Here is a 16097-nt window from a genome sequence, read left to right as displayed (position 1 = left end):
GACAGATATTGGCACGTTATTGTAAACATGGCACAGGTAGTTTTTGGTATAAAATGGTGGCACCACCCCAAGGTGGGGGAGTCTGTGCAGATTGTCCTGCTGGACAGACCCAGCTCCTTGGGAAAGCACGTTAGAGATAAGAGAAAAGAAACAACCTTGAGAAGCCGACCCTGCACATTTCAGACTCCTTCTTTGGCTGTGGGGCTGGAGAAAAAAACTTTACAATCTTGGGGTCACCTCCCAAGAACCAGGGGATGCTGCTGAGCCCCAAGAGCCAGGGGGATGCTGCTGAACCCCAAAAGCCAGGGGATGCTGCTGAGCCCCAGGGGATGCTGCTGAGCCCCAAAACCAGGGGATCTGCTGAGCTGAGGCACGGCAGGACCCTGCTGACCCCTACCCGTGCTCCCCCCAGCCCTGCACTCCCAGCCATGGCCCTTCCTCTGTGGAATTCCTCTCCTAATCCAGGGGAGAAGGACAGAGAACTTCATCAAAGGAGGGGAAACCACCCAAAGTTCTCTCTCAGCCGAGCATGAAACTTTGATGAGGGGATTGATGCAAGTTTAATGAGGCAGCCCAGCTCGGGAGCCTGCCCGGGCTCACGTCCTTCTCCTGTTTCCTGCCCTCTTTGGGGAAATCACATCCTCCTCTCCAGAAGAAAAGAACGAAATGAGAAGTAAACAACCTTTCTGCTCGTGTGCCCTGCAGGAAGGCGCAGCAAAGCGGTGTTTGCAGGCAGCATTAGCTTTCACAGGAGCTGCAGGAGATGTTCTGTGGGCTTCTCCCAGCAGCAGGCAGCTGGAATTGGAATGAGCTCAGGCTCTTGGAGGGCAGGTGTTTGACCTCACTGAAGGATTGCTCCACTTCCCAGGTGAAAGAAGAGATAGCTTGTATTTAGCACTTGGATTGCTTGGATGCTGATGGTTTTTTATTTTTTGCTTTTTAATTTCCACTGTTGGTCTGGCAGATAAATCTGTTTTCATCTATCCATTGCTAAATGATCAAAACTTAAATATTTGTGGGGTTTGTTTGGCCTGTGTGCCTGTTTCTTAGTGCATCTGCAGGTGTTCCTTGGCATGGAGGAATAATGACTGTGGAAATAATGGACTTGTTTTGGTGACACTGAAAATGTTAAACTTCTGCTTTGCTAATGCAGGGCTTGTTTTGTTGGGAAATAATTGTTTGTAAAGGGCTGGAACAAAGCTGGGAGAGTTGTGGGGGTTCACTTGGAGAGGAGCAGCTCCAGGGAGAGCTCAGAGCCCTGGCAGGGCCTGGAGGGGCTCCAGGAGAGCAGCAGAGGGACTGGGGACAAGGGATGGAGGGACAGGACACAGGGAATGGGTTTAAGCTGATAGTGGGGAGATTTAGATGGGATTTTGGGAATTGGGAATTGTTCCCTGGCAGGGTGGGCAGGCCCTGGCACAGGTGCCCAGAGCAGCTGTGGCTGCCCCTGGATCCCTGGCAGTGCCCAAGGCCAGGCTGGACACTGGGGCTGGAGCAGCTGGGACAGTGGGAGCTGTCCCTGCCATGGCAGGGGGGCACTGGGTGGGATTTGGGGTCCCTCCAACCCTGATTTGGGTTCACGGGATCCCTGATGCATAGGGAGGGAACCCCAGGGTGAGGGAGGGCCTAGGACACGAGGGGATCATCTGGGGTGTCCCCAGTGCTGCAGGGGTGGCACCCGGGCCCAGAGCCTTGCTGGGTGCCACAAGAAGCTGCTGAATGCTTCATTTTGGAATGCTGAGCTCGACAGGGAGGAACAGCTGCTGTTTGTCAGATTTGCTCTGCTTCTCAAGAGTTTTACGGCTCCTGTTCTTGTTTATTTAACGTAATTAGCCAGGATTGAGCTCTGAAGGCCTTCCCTGCCACTGTCAGGCTGGGGAGAGAATGGTGCAGGGGCTAAAGGGTGCTCAAGGGTTTATTTGGGACATTTCTGGGTTCCATGGGCAGGTGCTGCCCAGGGAGGGTTGGATGCCCATCCCTGGAGGTGTCACCTGGAGGTGGCACTCAGAGCTCTGGGCTGGGGACAGGGTGGGGCTTGGTCAGGATTTAGACCTGATGACCCTGCAGATCTTTCCCACCGTGAATGAGTCTGTGGTTCTGTGCTTCCTGAGCTCGGGAGCCCAGAGTGAGCGCAATAATCAGATTTTTCCCAGGTCACGCCTGCTCAGGCTCCGCTGTCCCTCTGAGGGGACGCGCAGGGCCGGGCGGGACGAGCTGCATCTTGTTCCACCCCGTGTCCACACTCAGTGCTGAGCACACCACGGCCCAGCCCTGCTGCTCTCCCCCCACTCCCACTCACGCTTTTCTCTCTCTCTGTCCACAGGTGGTGCCCAGAACAGCCTTAAAGCCGTGGGTGGCTCGCAGAGCCTGGCGCTGCTGGGCCTGGAGCCCGAGGCCGCCCAGGGCCCGCCCGGCCTGCAGCCCTGCCACCTGCTCAGCTTCTCCCCCATCAAAGTGCCGCTCCTGGCCTCGCCCTGCCCAGGTAAGGCCCTGCTCAGGGCACACAGGGTGGTGGTGTGGGTGGATGCTTGTTGGAATCTGTGGTATTTAAATGATCCTGAGATTGTAGAAAGTCTCTGTCTGTCAGCCCCGCTGCCAAAGCAGAAGCCATAATTGGTCTGTGCTGTTTCAAGGTTGTTTATTCTGTTTATCTCTAACATGTTCTGCTGCCCTGCCGCAGCTCTGTCCTGCAGGGCAGCGTGTGGGGCTCTGCCCTCAGTGGGATGGTACAAACATTAAATACCACAAACTACCTGTGCTGGATTTACAATAACGTGCCAATATCTGTCACCTACGTTGGACAGTGTGTCCCCAGCCTGAACCAACAGAAAAATGTCAACACCACAGTAAAACATAGAGGGCATGAAGAAGGAGAAAAAGGACAAGGCACACCCAATTTCCTCCATCTTGTCCCCTTTGGAGCCCTTATCTAGAATCCTAAAATTTTACTTTTGCACCCGTGCCACACTTAATTATTACTGATATCAAACACTCAGAGCTGGTAATTCATCCTGTAAGATTGAAAACTCTTTTCCATGGACAGAGATCACAGCCAGTGTCTCTGGGGGCTCTGTCCAGGGGGGTTCCTGACCCCTGCCAGGGTCCCAGACCTACCAGGGCAGCCAGAGGGAAGCCCTGGGTTCCAACAGATGCTGGGCACAGGTGGCACTGCCAGGGGTAAATTGGGCATTTCTGGGGCAGTTTGGAGGTGTTCTATGGGTTGTGTGTTCAGGGTGTTTGTCATGGGTGTGTGCCTGTGACATTTGGGGGCAGCTGAGCTGGTTCCTCCCTCAGCTGAGGGGGTTCTGTGGGAGAACCTCTGAGCCAGAGCAGCACGCTGTCTTGGTTTGGAAAGCCAGGTGTCTGCTAAGGAAGGCAGGAGCCGCCCCTGAAATGGAAATGGAAACCCCCTCTCTCTGAATGGTTATAAATTTGAAATTAAGGGGGCCTCTCAGGCAAAAACACGGGAGCAGGAATAACAGTTCTTTATTAGGGAAGAAAACACAGTCTCAAGCTATGTCAGGGAAGGTTTAGGTTGGATATTAGGAAAAAATTTTTCACTTTAAGAATAATAAAATACTGGAATTGTCTTCCTAGGGAGGTGGTGGAATCACCATCTCTGGATATGTTTAAGAAAAGACTGGACTTGGCACTTGGTGCTATAGTCTAGTTGTGCTGCTAGGGCATAGGTTGGACTTGATGATCTCAGGGGTCTCTTCCAACCTCATTATTCTGTGATTCTGGGATTCTGTGATTGAAAATAAAAGATAAAATAAACAATGAGGTGAACCAAAGCAACACTGACAGTCAGAATACAACCTGACACCCTGTTGGACAGGCTGTTGGCAGCAGTTTGTTTGGGAATTGTGGCTGCAGTCCCTGGAGTGGCAGGTGTGGCTCTGTTGGAGCAGTGATCCTGTAGAAAAGGTGTGATCTTCCTGCAGTGGGAGAGGCAGCTGTTCCTCTGGGAAATCCAGTGCAGAAAAAGCTGTGCTGGTGTCCCAAAAATCCAGATTATATCCAGGTAGAAATGCTTGGCTCCTCCCTCTGGGTGGAGCATCTCACAATGGGCTGTTCTAGTTTTTATCAGTCGCTCAGTGACATTCAGTGGTTCATTATCAGCAGATATCTCCCCGAGGGGAGGATTGGTTGTGGAAGAGATAAAGCAAACTGCCTGATTAACAGAAGATAACTGCCACACCTCTAACAGATGGCAATTGGATAAATTGGTTTGTAGTCTAGGACAAACACCCTCAGGGGTGTGGTGAGGGTTCCCAGCTGAGCTGAAATGCTCACAAGGTGCCTGCACAGCCTGGGACAGCACTTGGTGAAGTCCCAAGCAATTCTCTGGGTGGTTTTAGTTACAAACTCTGGGAGAGCTCAGCCCAGGTCCTTTCCCAGAGCTGAGGTGTGGTTGTCCTGGAGAAACCCCTCATTTCTGGGTGTGCTGGAGAAATCCCTCTTTTCTGGGTGTCCTGGAGAAACCGCTCCTTTTGGGTGTCCTGGATAAACCCCTCTTTTCTGGGTGTCCTGGAGAAATCCCTAATTTCTGGGTGTGCTGAAGAAACCCCTCTTTTCTGGGTGTGCTGGAGAAACCCCTCTTTTCTGGGTGTTGAGTGAAACGTTTCTGAAGGTGGCAGCCCTGCCTGGCTGGGCAGGTCTGGCTGTCAGGAGCCTTTGGGACAATGTTTGGAATTGCACCTGGGATGCTTGGGGTTATTTTTAGACCAGTTACCTGCCAATTAAGTTAAAAATGTAAATGAGGGTGCATTTTCCATCTTTTTGGTAATTGAAGTGCAGCACAGCAAGGCTCAGGGAGATGGAATTCTGCCGAAGGTGCAGTTCTGGGGTGGCCTTGGTGGGAGAGTTTAATGAGAGATGGATCCCAGGGATTCCTTCCTGCAGGGCTGGGGATGGGCCCAGAGGAGGGAAGGAGCAGGAAAAGGGGGATCAGGGGGACCTTGTGGCTCTGCACAGCTCCTGCCAGGGGGGGACAGCCGGGGGGTCGGGCTCTGCTCCAGGAACAGGGACAGGAGCAGAGGGAACGGCCTCAGGCTGGGCAGGGCAGGCTCAGGGTGGGCACAGCAGGAATTTCCCCATGGAAAGGGGCTCAGGGATTGGCACTGCCCAGGGAGGGTTGGATGCCCATCCCTGGAGGTGTCACCTGGAGGTGGCACTCAAAGCTGGGGACACAGTGGAGATGGGGCCCAGGGTGGACTCGGTGATCCTGGAGGGCTTTTCCAGCCCCAGGGGTCTGTGGAAAGACTGAAAATGTTTTGTACGTAGTGCAGAAAAGGCTGGTGCTGCTTCCCATGGAATGGCCTGTTTGACTCCTGGAAAACAGGAGTTTTGCTCATTTAGGAATATTCTAGAGGAGGAACCAAAGGAGGAACAAATCCCTGTTTACCTGGGAAGTAGGATGACATTTGAGATGTGTTCTCAGTGGAGTGTGGGTGGGAGCTGGGCATGGCTGGGTGCTGTCATTCAGGAATCTCTGTGCCCCCAGGGCTCTGTGCCATGCAGAAGTGTCCCCAAACTGTCCCTGTGCTGTGCCTGGCGTGTGATGGGCCACCAAAAACTCACTCTGAGTGCCTCAGCAATGATCCCCACCCCGTTCCCCATGGCCAGCCCAGCTGGGGCTCTCTCCTGCTGACTGAGAGCAGTTTTTTGGGAGTGCCCAAGCTCTGAGCAGCCAACGAGAACCAGCTCCCCACTTTTCTCTGCCACCCCCAGCTCTGGGGAAGGCTGGGCTCTCTGCAGAGCTGCCACCACGCAGCTTGGCAGGGTCATGGCACTGGGCTGGAGGAGGATGGAGGGTTGGGGCTGGTTCTGTCACACCAGCCGAGGCACGGCTGCCCTGGTGGGGTGGGAAGGAGCCCTGGGGCAGCCTCAGGGCAGGGACCCCTCTGTGGTGTCCTGGGCAGGTCCAGAGCTGGAAAAAGGCCTGGAAGGGAGTGGGAGCAGAGGAAAAGCAGTGCAGAAACCTTCAGTGCTGGGTGGGCTGTGCCCCACAGCCGCTGTCTGGGGCGGTGCTGCGGCCAGGGGTGGTGGGAGCAGGGGATGCTTTAAACTGCACCCATTGAGGGGGGACAGGGGAAGGAATTGTGCCTGTCAGGGTGGGGAGGCTGCATTGTTTGTTTGTTTGTTTGGTCAGTTTGTCCTGATCCTCTCACCTCAAAAGTGACCCCGGGTTTAATGAGCTGTGACCCAGGGGTCAACGAGCTGTGACCCCGGGGTCAACGAGTTGTGACCCTTGGGTTAACGAGCTCTGACCCTGGGGTTAATGAGCTCTGACCCTGGGGTTAATGAGCTCTGACCCTGGGGTCAATGAGCTGTGACCCCGGGGTCAATGAGTTGTGACCCCGGGGTTAATGAGCTGTGACCCCGGGGTTAATGAGCTGTGACCCTGGGGTTAACGAGCTGTGACCCCGGGGTTAACGAGTGCTGACCCTGGGGTTAACAAGCTCTGACCCTGGGGTTAACAAGCTCTGACCCTGGGGTCAATGAACTGTGACCCTGGGGTTAACGAGCTGTGACCCTGGAGTTAATGAGCTGTGACCCTGGCGTTAATGAGCTGTGACCTGGGGTTAACAAGCTGTGACCCTGGAATTAATGAGCTGTGACCCTGGGGTTAATGAACTCTGACCCTGGAATTAATGAGCTGTGACCCCAGGGTTGACGAGGTGTGACCCGGGGTTAACAAGGTGTGACCCCGGGGTTAATGAGCTGTGACCCCGGGGTTAAGGTGCTGTGACCCCGGGGTCACAGCTCATTAACCCCAGGGTTAATGACCTTCCCACATTCCCCTTGTCTAAAGCTAATGAAAGGCCATGGGCACACCGTAGCAATGACCTCAGAAACTCCAAAATGACATTTTTTCCAGCTCCACTCTCCATGTTTATTGGTGCCTGGAAGGCTGAACTGTGTGTGTTAATTGATTATCCCCTGTTAATTGATTTTGTTTGAGATCAGTGTCTTGTTCCTGCCTTGTGCAGTGCTGTGTCTCCAGTCACAGGGATTTGCTCAATCTTAGGAGTGAATATTTCTATTTTTGACCTTGTTTGTGGTCAGTTTTGCAGCCTTGCAGTAAATTCCTAATGAATACAGTTAATTCCTAATGAATAGCTTTGGGAATAGCAGGGTGCCAACACGAGGTGGGAGCTGTGGGAAGGGCACAGGGCAGGTGAGTATCCAGGCTTTGCTGCTTTTCCATCCTCACAGAGGAAATTCCTTGGAATTCCCTCGAAGCAAATCACCAGGAATTTCGGGGAACCATGAGCGCGCACAATGCAGGGGTCACTTTAAAAAATTCATTTTTAATACCCTTTTTTTTACATTTTGGGAAGGAAAATCAGAAGCAAAGCTGTGAGGGAGCAGAGCTATCTGAGGAGCTTAAAGCCATGTGCAGCAGGAGGCTGTGAGGGATCCCAGCTGGGAACGGGGCTGGGCACACAGGCTGGGAGCTGCTGGCTGCTGCAGGCTGCTGGGCCTTGGCTCTGCACTCAGGGCTGCTCTTGGGGATTGTTTTGTCACCGTGCTGAGCCTAGGAAAAATTGTAATGATGAAATAAACGTATGGGAGAGAAGCAGCATAAAAGCCCTGGGTTTAATAGCAGCATAAAATGCTGTTTTATATGGAATAAAATATTGAAGCTTGAGGAACCTGTCCGTGGAGTGATCTGTGGCTGGAGAGGCTCCAGCTCAGGCTCTGAGCAGTGAGAGGGACCTTGGCCCCACATTGCTGTGCCCTCTGCTCCCACCCCAGCGAGGTGAGCAGAGAAGCTTCCAGCAATGCAATTGCAGCCCCATTTCGGGTTAGTATTGCTTTTATTTCCTTTCTTCATTTTGCATCTACTGGTGGTGCTGCTTGTGCCTCTCCCAGGCAAATGTTCCCTTAAATATTTCATGGCAGCCTGGCTGTGAGCGTGGATTTTGTGCCAGGTTTAACATAAAGACTAAACAGGAGATGCAGCTCCTCGCTGTGCTGCATCTTCCTGGGCTCTGCTGGGGGAGGAAACTGCACTTCCCAGCACTGCTACTCAGGCTCTGAAATCTGGCTCAAAGGAACCCTAAATGCATTAAATCTGCAACCCAGCACTTACCTGCAGTAATTAAGGAATGGGGTGTCTGGTAATCTCTAACACCCCTCTGCAGCTACTGCATAAAGAAGTGGGTGTTTATTTTCCTCACATGCAGGTTTTTAATGGTGGCAGTGAAGAAGGTAAGAGATGAGTCTGTGCTTATGGACTCTGTAAATTAGCAGCGAGCACAAATATTAAAAAAGGCACCATCTGCCATAGAATCCATTTGCCACCTGTTCCCTGGCTCTCAGCATTATTTAAGGGTTTAAATGTGGTGGTTCAGGCTGCCACAGAACAGCTGGGAAGTGACTGAGCCTTTTTCCTCTCCGCACCTTATTGCTGTGTGTCAAGGCCAGCTCTCGGTGCCAGGTTTGTGCCGAGCTCTGTCTGTGTCTGTCAGTCCCTCCTTGGCAGGGCTGCTGGCTGAGCTGGCTCAGAGCACAGCTGGAGATGGTTCCTGGGCTGGGAGGGTGCCGGGCTCACCCTGGGGCAGGGGCTCTGTGTGGTGGAAAACTCCCTCCTCCAAGCCGTGCTTCCACAGAAAGGCTCAGCAGTGTCTGTTGTTCGGTCTCAAGGCACTTTATTGCAAGTTATCTAAAAGATTTTCTCCTGGGCCTGCTGTGGTTTGCTCACAGCTCAGGCAGAGGCACACACACACCCTGACATCCTCTCTGACTCCCGACTGCTTCTTCTCCCCCTGCCCAGGGCTGCTGCTGGCTTTTATATGGTACATTACGTGTTACATGGGTACAGTTTTTCCCAATGCCTATTACCTATATTAAATGGTGCTTTTCTATCTTTTATATGGTACATTACATGTTACATGTTTAAAGTTTTTCCCCAATACCTATTACCTATATTAAATGGTGCTTTTCTATCTTTTATATGGTACATTACGTGTTACATGTTACAGTTTTTCCCCAATGCCTATTACCTATATTAAATGGTGCCTTTCTACTCTAAACCAACCTGTGAGTGCCAACATCACCAAGAACATGGAGGTAAGGAAGGAGAAAGAGGGGGGACAGGGCAGGCCCAAATCCCTCCATCATAAAACTTCTGACACCCATGTACAGAACAGAAACCCCCCTGTACAGCACTCAGAAATTCTTCCCTTTACTTTGTGACTACTTCTACTATAACATCTAAACTTTTGTGACTTCTTGTTCTTCCTGCAAGGTTGGTAACTCATTCCATGGTTCAAACCCAAAATTACAGCTGTTTCCAGCTGCCTGCCAGGGTCTCAAATGCTTCTGACCTGGGCCCAGAGCATCCAAAAATGTCTGAGGGACATTGTGAGTTCCGACAGGAGGGAGCTGCTGCTGCTCCCAGCAGAGCACAGGCTGTCCCCGAGTGGCTCCAGGCCTGGGAAGGCAGCGGAGCTCTGGAGTCAGTCCTGCCAAACCCCTGAGCTCAGCCTAAGGCCCCCAGGGAACCACAGAGGCCAGGATGGATTGGCTTGGAGCGACCCCAGAGCCCACCCAGTGCCCCCGGCCATGGCAGGGACACCTCCCCTGCCCCAGGCGCTCCAGCCCCAGTGTCCAGCCTGCCCTTGGTGTCCCAGCCTTTCCCAGGTGTTTCCTGGCCAGCCCCTTCCCTCCCAGTTCCTTACTGGGAGCGCTGGGCTGAGCCACGCGTCCAACCTCTGTGCATGCTCCCAACGCCCTCCTTCCTTCTGTTAACGGGGTTAATTACCAGCTGCAATGCAGGGAGCGCATGAGATGCAGGGAGCGCATGCAATGTGGTGAGCACATGCAATGCAGTGAGTGCATGCAATTCAGTGAGCCCATGCAATGCAGCGAGCTCATGCAACGCAGCGAGCTCATGCAATGCAGCGAGGGCATGCAACGCAGCGAGCTCATGCAATGCAGCGAGGGCATGCAATGCAGCGAGCCCATGTAACACAGTGAGGGCATGCAACGCAGCGAGTCCATGCAATGCAGCGAGCCCATGCGATGCAGTGAGTCAATGCAATGAGCCCATGCAATGCAGCAAGCCCATGCAACACAGCGAGGGCATGCAATGCAGCGAGCCCCTGTAACACAGCGAGCACATGTGATGCAGCGAGCCCATGCAACGCAGCGAGTGCATGCGATGCAGCGAGTGCATGCGATGCAGCGAGCCCATGCAACGCAGCAAGTCCATGCGATGCAGCGAGCCCATGCAATACAGCGAGTCCATGTAACGCAGCGAGCGCATGCGATGCAGCAAGCCCATGCAACGCAGCGAGTGCATGCGATGCAGCAAGTCCATGCGATGCAGCGAGCCCCTGCAGCTCTGGCTCTGCGTGGCTCCTGCTGCCTCTGCCAGGCCAGGCTCTGCTGGGCTCACTCCCATGGCTGAGCCCTGGGGATGCCTTTGGGATCCTCTCCCTGGGCATCTCCTCATGCAGCTCTCACTGCACACGAGCCCAGCCCTCCCTGCCCAGAGCCCCACAGCATTAGGGAGCACCAATGAGCAGGTTTGGGGTTCCTCTCTGGGTTCAGGCAGGAACGTGGCGTTGCTCTCCTCAGGGAGCTTCCCCTGGCCCTGCTGGCCGTGCCCCGTGGGTGGCACTGGCACTGGCACGGGCTGGCCTGGCAGTGCTGAGTGGCTCCCACGAGCTCGCTGTAAATGATGTGCCCAGCTCTAATGCTGGGTAACGAAGCAAGTAATGAATGTTTATAGTTATTAAAGTGATCGCTGCCTGCCCGGGCTAACGTTCAGCACAGAATCACCTTTTGGTTCCCTGTCTGCGTTGGCACACCAGAGGGAAGGTGAGTGGGTACAGGGCTCAAACAATGCCCAGCACCACTGAAATGGTACCAGTTCCCTCCTCCCTGCACGGGCAGTCCCTGCTGGGAGCTGGAGCTGCCCAGTTCAGACCCTGTCAGAAATGGGCTGATGGCTCTCAGTGTGAAACTTCAGCTTTTTAGGTTACCAAGCAGGAGGAGGACGGGCAGGGTGAGGTCAGGCACAGCTCTGTGATATTGCACATTTCTGCACCACCCAAAGCCAATCAGGGGGAGTTTGTTGGTGCAAATTCATGGATGGGCCACGCTGGGTTTATGGATCTCAGTGCACTTTGTACCAACAGGGGATTCCCAAGGCTTTGGGATGTCTGGGGAGCAGGGGCAGGAGCTGAGGGTCAGGCTGGGCATCAGGAAAAACCACAACCCAGTCCTGTTTAGGCCAGGCTCGTGGCTAAGCAGCTGCTCCCACGGTGTGCTCCAGGAGAGGCTCTCAGTGCCTGGGATGTAACTGCAGGGCATTGACAAAAGGAAAAACATCAATACCCCAGTGGCAGCTACAAAAGACAAACAGCCCAAATCCTCTCCGTGGTGCCCAGCTCTTGGTAAATGTCACGAGAGTCAGGGTTAATTTACTGAGTCTGGAAGTGCTTGTTAAGGCTCTGAGCTGGGTTTTTCTGGGAGCAGTGCAGTTCTGTGCAGTGTTGCAGTCAGCTCTCAGCAGCTGCCCTGCTCGGAGCCCTGCCAGGGGGATCTCCCCAGCCCTCGGGGTCACTCTGGCACAGGAGTTTTCATTTTCCCTGCGTCCCTCTGAGGGGCAGGTTGGGCTCTTTTCTTTCTGTTACACACCCAGATTCATTGAGATTTGTGTAGCTTAAAAAGCCCTCGCTAAACTGGATATATTTCTTGTAAATGGAGCAGAAGTCTTAGCAGGAAAACCCAAACACAGAGAAAGAAAGGAATAAGCCTTGGAAGGATAATGGGATCATTCCACCAGGAGTCCTTGCTTGTCCCTCTCCAGGAGATAATGAATGAATGAGAATTCCTGTGAGAATTCCGTGAGTTTTAAATCAGGGCTGTGGGAACACCTTGTTTTGGTGGCTGCTGCTGCTGCCTCCTGAAATTTATTTATGCAATTAAAGCATTAGGAACTGTGCAGTGTGGCCAAGGCTTAGTGGAGCGGTGCTGGGATGCAAAATAATTCCCAGGGGATGTTCAGGCCCAGCTTTTGTGCTGCATGGGGGTGCCCAGCAGGAATACTGGGGGACTTGGAGAGGGCAGCAAGGCAGCAAATCCTGCTGAGGCCCCTGTAAAAGATGGGAGTGATGGTGCTTTGTGTGCTTTTGTCTTGCTTATTAGTGATAATAAAAGGGGAAAATAAAAGGATTTTTTAAAAATTATTATTTATGTGTTCAACTTTATTATTCAGCTGTTTTGGAACTGAGTTTGATGCTGTAAAATGAAGCAACAGAGTGGATCTAAACTAATATATTCTCAATGTTTGGCCTGAATCAGGGCTGGATGTGGGGTAAACTCAGTACAAAACTAAACCTGATGGAGGAAGAATTTCCACAATGCCAGTGGATTAATCTCCGTTTTTAGGATTTGCATCTGCAGGGTCTTTTGCCTCCTGGTGCAATTCTGAGTATGGCGTGTTAGGGAAAGGATAATCTCAGCATTCCCTGGAATAGAAGGGGACCCTGGAATGCTCCAGACATTCTGTCTAAGGGGTTGGAGAGCTGAGCAAACCCTGTGCCACAAAACATCCTGTGAGTCATTCAAATTGCTGCTACACTTCATCCTGGAAACTAAAATTAATACAGAAATACCTGACAGGGAGTTTATTATGAGGGAATAGAAATTCCAGGGCACCATGGCATGATGTGGGGGGTCTGTGAGGCTGAGAGCTCAGGGTTTGTGGTGTAATTATTATTGCTATTGGTATTTATTATTATTATTCCAGTCAAACAGTTATTCCTCTCCAGCCCCCTGCATGGTGGGAACCAAATCCACAGAGATTTTCCCGCTGTTGGGGTGTTTGCACCCCGTTTTGCTTTGGGTGTTTCCTGGCTGACTCCCCCATTCCTCAGCCAAGCCCCACTAAAGTGTAAAGAAATATGACGAGCTAAAATGAATCTTCCTTCTCGGCCAGAATATAAATAAGGGAAAATAATTACATTTCCCATTTTAAAGTGTGCCACAGGAGCTTCCCCAGAGTACTAAATGGAATTTCATGGATTTTATTGCACTTGCAGCTCTGTTGGCACATGCAGGGTGTGGGGATGGTGGAAGGGGGAAAGGAGAAGGATTTGGGGCTTGGAGCAGCCTGGGATAGTGGGAGGTGTCCCTGCCCTTGGCAGGGCTAGGGTGGGATGGGATTTAAGGTCCTTCCAACAGAAACCAGGCTGGGATTCTGTCCTTCCCAGGAAATCCCTCCTGCCAGCCCTGTTCCACACTGAGTTCCTCTGTGGTGTCCTGTGGGATCCCTTTGCAGGAGAGCCATTCCCACCTTGCCAGAGCAGCTCAGTCACTCAGAGTGACGTGTCATAACTCCAAACAATGCCAGCAGTGTCCCTAAAGGAATGGTTTGTGCTCCCCAGTTAAATTCTGCTGCCTGTGGCTCTGCAGTCCCTCCCTGAATGCAGCAAGCCCAAGGAGGAGCCACCCCTGGGGCTCTGCAGGAAGGGGCTCACACTTCAGCTCCACGTCGGGGCAGGTAGAAATAAGTGAGAAAAGGGGAGTTTTACCCTGGGGTCACAGCACATCCTGAGCCAGAGGGGCCCCACGGGGTCCAGGCCAGCTCCTGGCCTGGCACAGGCACCCAGCAGTCCCCCCAAACCCTCCCTGGCTGCTCAGCTTCCAAACCAGAGCAGGGGGAGAAAGCTTCCAGCAGGAGCTGCATTCCCAGCCTGTCGCCCTGATTCTTGGGATTTTTTAAAGCTTTTTGAGTTTACATTCTTGTAGAGAACTTTCTCACCCAACTTTCTGTAAACAATCTATTGTTTTACATTCCTCCATGGAGGCAGAGAAACTTAATGTACTGGTGGTTTGTCCAATGTCATTGGAGAGGTGGCACATTCACCCTCAAATCCACTGTCACCTTTGGAAAAGTAGAAATGCTGGAGTCAGAAAATAAACTTCCTCTGTTTCACCTTTGCAATAGCAGCAGCTCGTGTGGTGCTTTCAGGTGTCCTGCAGTGACACCAGCCTGCAGCTGTGGGGCTGAGCCCAGCAGGGTCTGGAGCAGGGCTCAGCCCAGCAGGCACCCAGGGCCATGAGAGGATTTGCATCATTTGCTTTTCTAAGCAGGGCTTGAATGGGGTTTAATAATCCTGCTATTTTTGTTATTCAGCATGTCAGGTTCAATTCTGCCATGCCTACAGCTCTTGTGATGAGAAATCTCATTAAAATTAAGGAAATGCTTCCTGTTAGCTTCTGCTGCTCACAGGGTTCGTGTTCCACTTTGAACTTCTTTTTTCCCACCTAAAGCCAATGTTGGGATTTGGCACAAAGGGAAGAATTCCTGCCTGGGATCACAAGGGCAGCACCAGAGGAGGTCAGGGCTGGGCAAGGGATTGTTGGATGGGCACAGGGCCTTGAGCAACCATTTTCCCCAAAAGAGAAGAAATGGGGATGATAAACCCTGTCTGAAATGATTCCTCTGCAGGATTTTTAAACTGGGACTCCCCAGGTGCCCCAAATGTGCAGCAGGGCTTTGAAGGGTGATCAGAGCTGTGCCTTCCCCATATTATCCCTGGCACAGAGGAGCAGGGCACTTCACAGGGCTCTGGGGATATTTCATCCCCTAAACCCAGAGGTTTGGGGTGTGGGGCTCTGCTGGTGCTGTCACTCTCACGGAATCATGGAATAATTTGGTTTTGAGGGGCCCTTCAAAGGTCGTCCTGCAGTGTCCCCTCCCTCAGGGCAGGAGTGTTTCCCTGGCTGGATTTACAGGTGACATTGCAAACCCCCAGAGCACAGGACAGGGCTGTAAGAAATGCTCAATGTGACACTCCTCCTTTAAGGGGGGGTCGATTGGTTTGGAGTTCACTTTGCTCTCAAAGCCTTCCCTCGTTTCGCTGCTCATTTGGTGGAAATTGCAAACAACCAGGTTGTTAAAGGAGGGGAAAGCGGGGAGGGAAACGCAGCACAGCTCGTTGCAGAAGGTGCTCATTGCCCTGACTCTGCAGATTTTCAGGAATTCTTGCTGACTTCTCCTCTCCCTCTTCCCTTCCCGCTCCAATAAGCAATTTACTCCAGCATGCAGCAGCTCCTGAGGTGGTTATGGCCATGCAGATTGAGATGAGAGCTCCAAACGACCCTGCAGAACAAAATCCTGCTCTGCTGGGGAGGCTGCGGGCTGGGGGCCAGCAGGAGCTGGGATCTGCTGGAGATCCACAGCATGGAATGGGCTGGGAGGGCTCAAATGCCCTCCAGTGCCAGGGCAGGGACACCTCCCACTGCCCCACTGCTCCAGCCCTGGCCCTGGCCCGGGACACTGCCAGGGTGGGAATGTCCCACGGAACAGACGGTGATGGCTCTCCGTAGTTTTGTTCTGCTGTACACTGATTTAGCTGTGCATAAATCCCTCTCCAGCTGTAGTTCTGTGCCTTTTATTTTATTTATTTTATTAATGCTTTTATTTTTTTCATTTCACCACAGACAGAAGACCCTTCACTAATTTTCTGACCCATTTCCAGGGCAATTTATTCGCCTGATGGAATCCAGTGGGGTGACTTGGCTTCTACACCATCAATTTTAAACTAAAAAAAAAAAAAACCCCAAAGCATTTCTGTGCCAAAATCCTGCTTCTCCCAGCCCTGATGATAGCCTCAAGTCCCCTGTGCCAGTGCCAGGCTGTGCCATCCCTGCTCTGCCTTGCCAGGGACCAACATCCCTGCTGCTGTCACCCCTCACCTTCCAGCTCGTTGTTGCCCTGATTTTTAAAAGTGTTAAGTTTTCTTTTATAGCTCTTTTGAAAGTCTTAAAGTTCTCATAAAAATTCTTCAACCTTCTGATCTTTTTACATATTTCTACTGGAGCTCTCACACACTGTTAATGTAAATAATGATTATTTTGTGTTCTTCTTTGTGAGAAGAGAAAACTAATAGACTCTTAGATTAACCAGTGTGGCTGGAGAAGTTGCGATTCCACCCTCCAATCCACAGTCACCTCTGGAATTCTAGAAATACCAGAACACTCTTTTTTAGCCCTTAAACTTACCAAGCATTTGTGTACTTTGTACTTTGTGTCCAATAACAACCCTCGTGTGCTCCACCCCAGGTCAC

General features: G+C 52.2%; 1 protein-coding gene across 1 annotated transcript in view; it reads left to right on the top strand.

The window, feature by feature from the left end:
- TCERG1L (transcription elongation regulator 1 like) overlaps positions 1–16097 on the top strand; it is a 50738-nt gene that overhangs the window by 9085 nt on the left and 25556 nt on the right. The window contains exon 4 of the mRNA XM_030276907.4: positions 2324–2482. Within this exon, the coding sequence (XP_030132767.4) occupies positions 2324–2482 (159 nt within the window). The remainder of the gene's footprint in view (positions 1–2323; positions 2483–16097) is intronic.

This window comes from Taeniopygia guttata, chromosome 6 (genome assembly GCF_048771995.1).
Source record: "Taeniopygia guttata chromosome 6, bTaeGut7.mat, whole genome shotgun sequence".
Taxonomy (NCBI): Eukaryota; Metazoa; Chordata; class Aves; order Passeriformes; family Estrildidae; genus Taeniopygia; species Taeniopygia guttata.
This window is presented reverse-complemented; position numbering and strand designations above follow the sequence as displayed.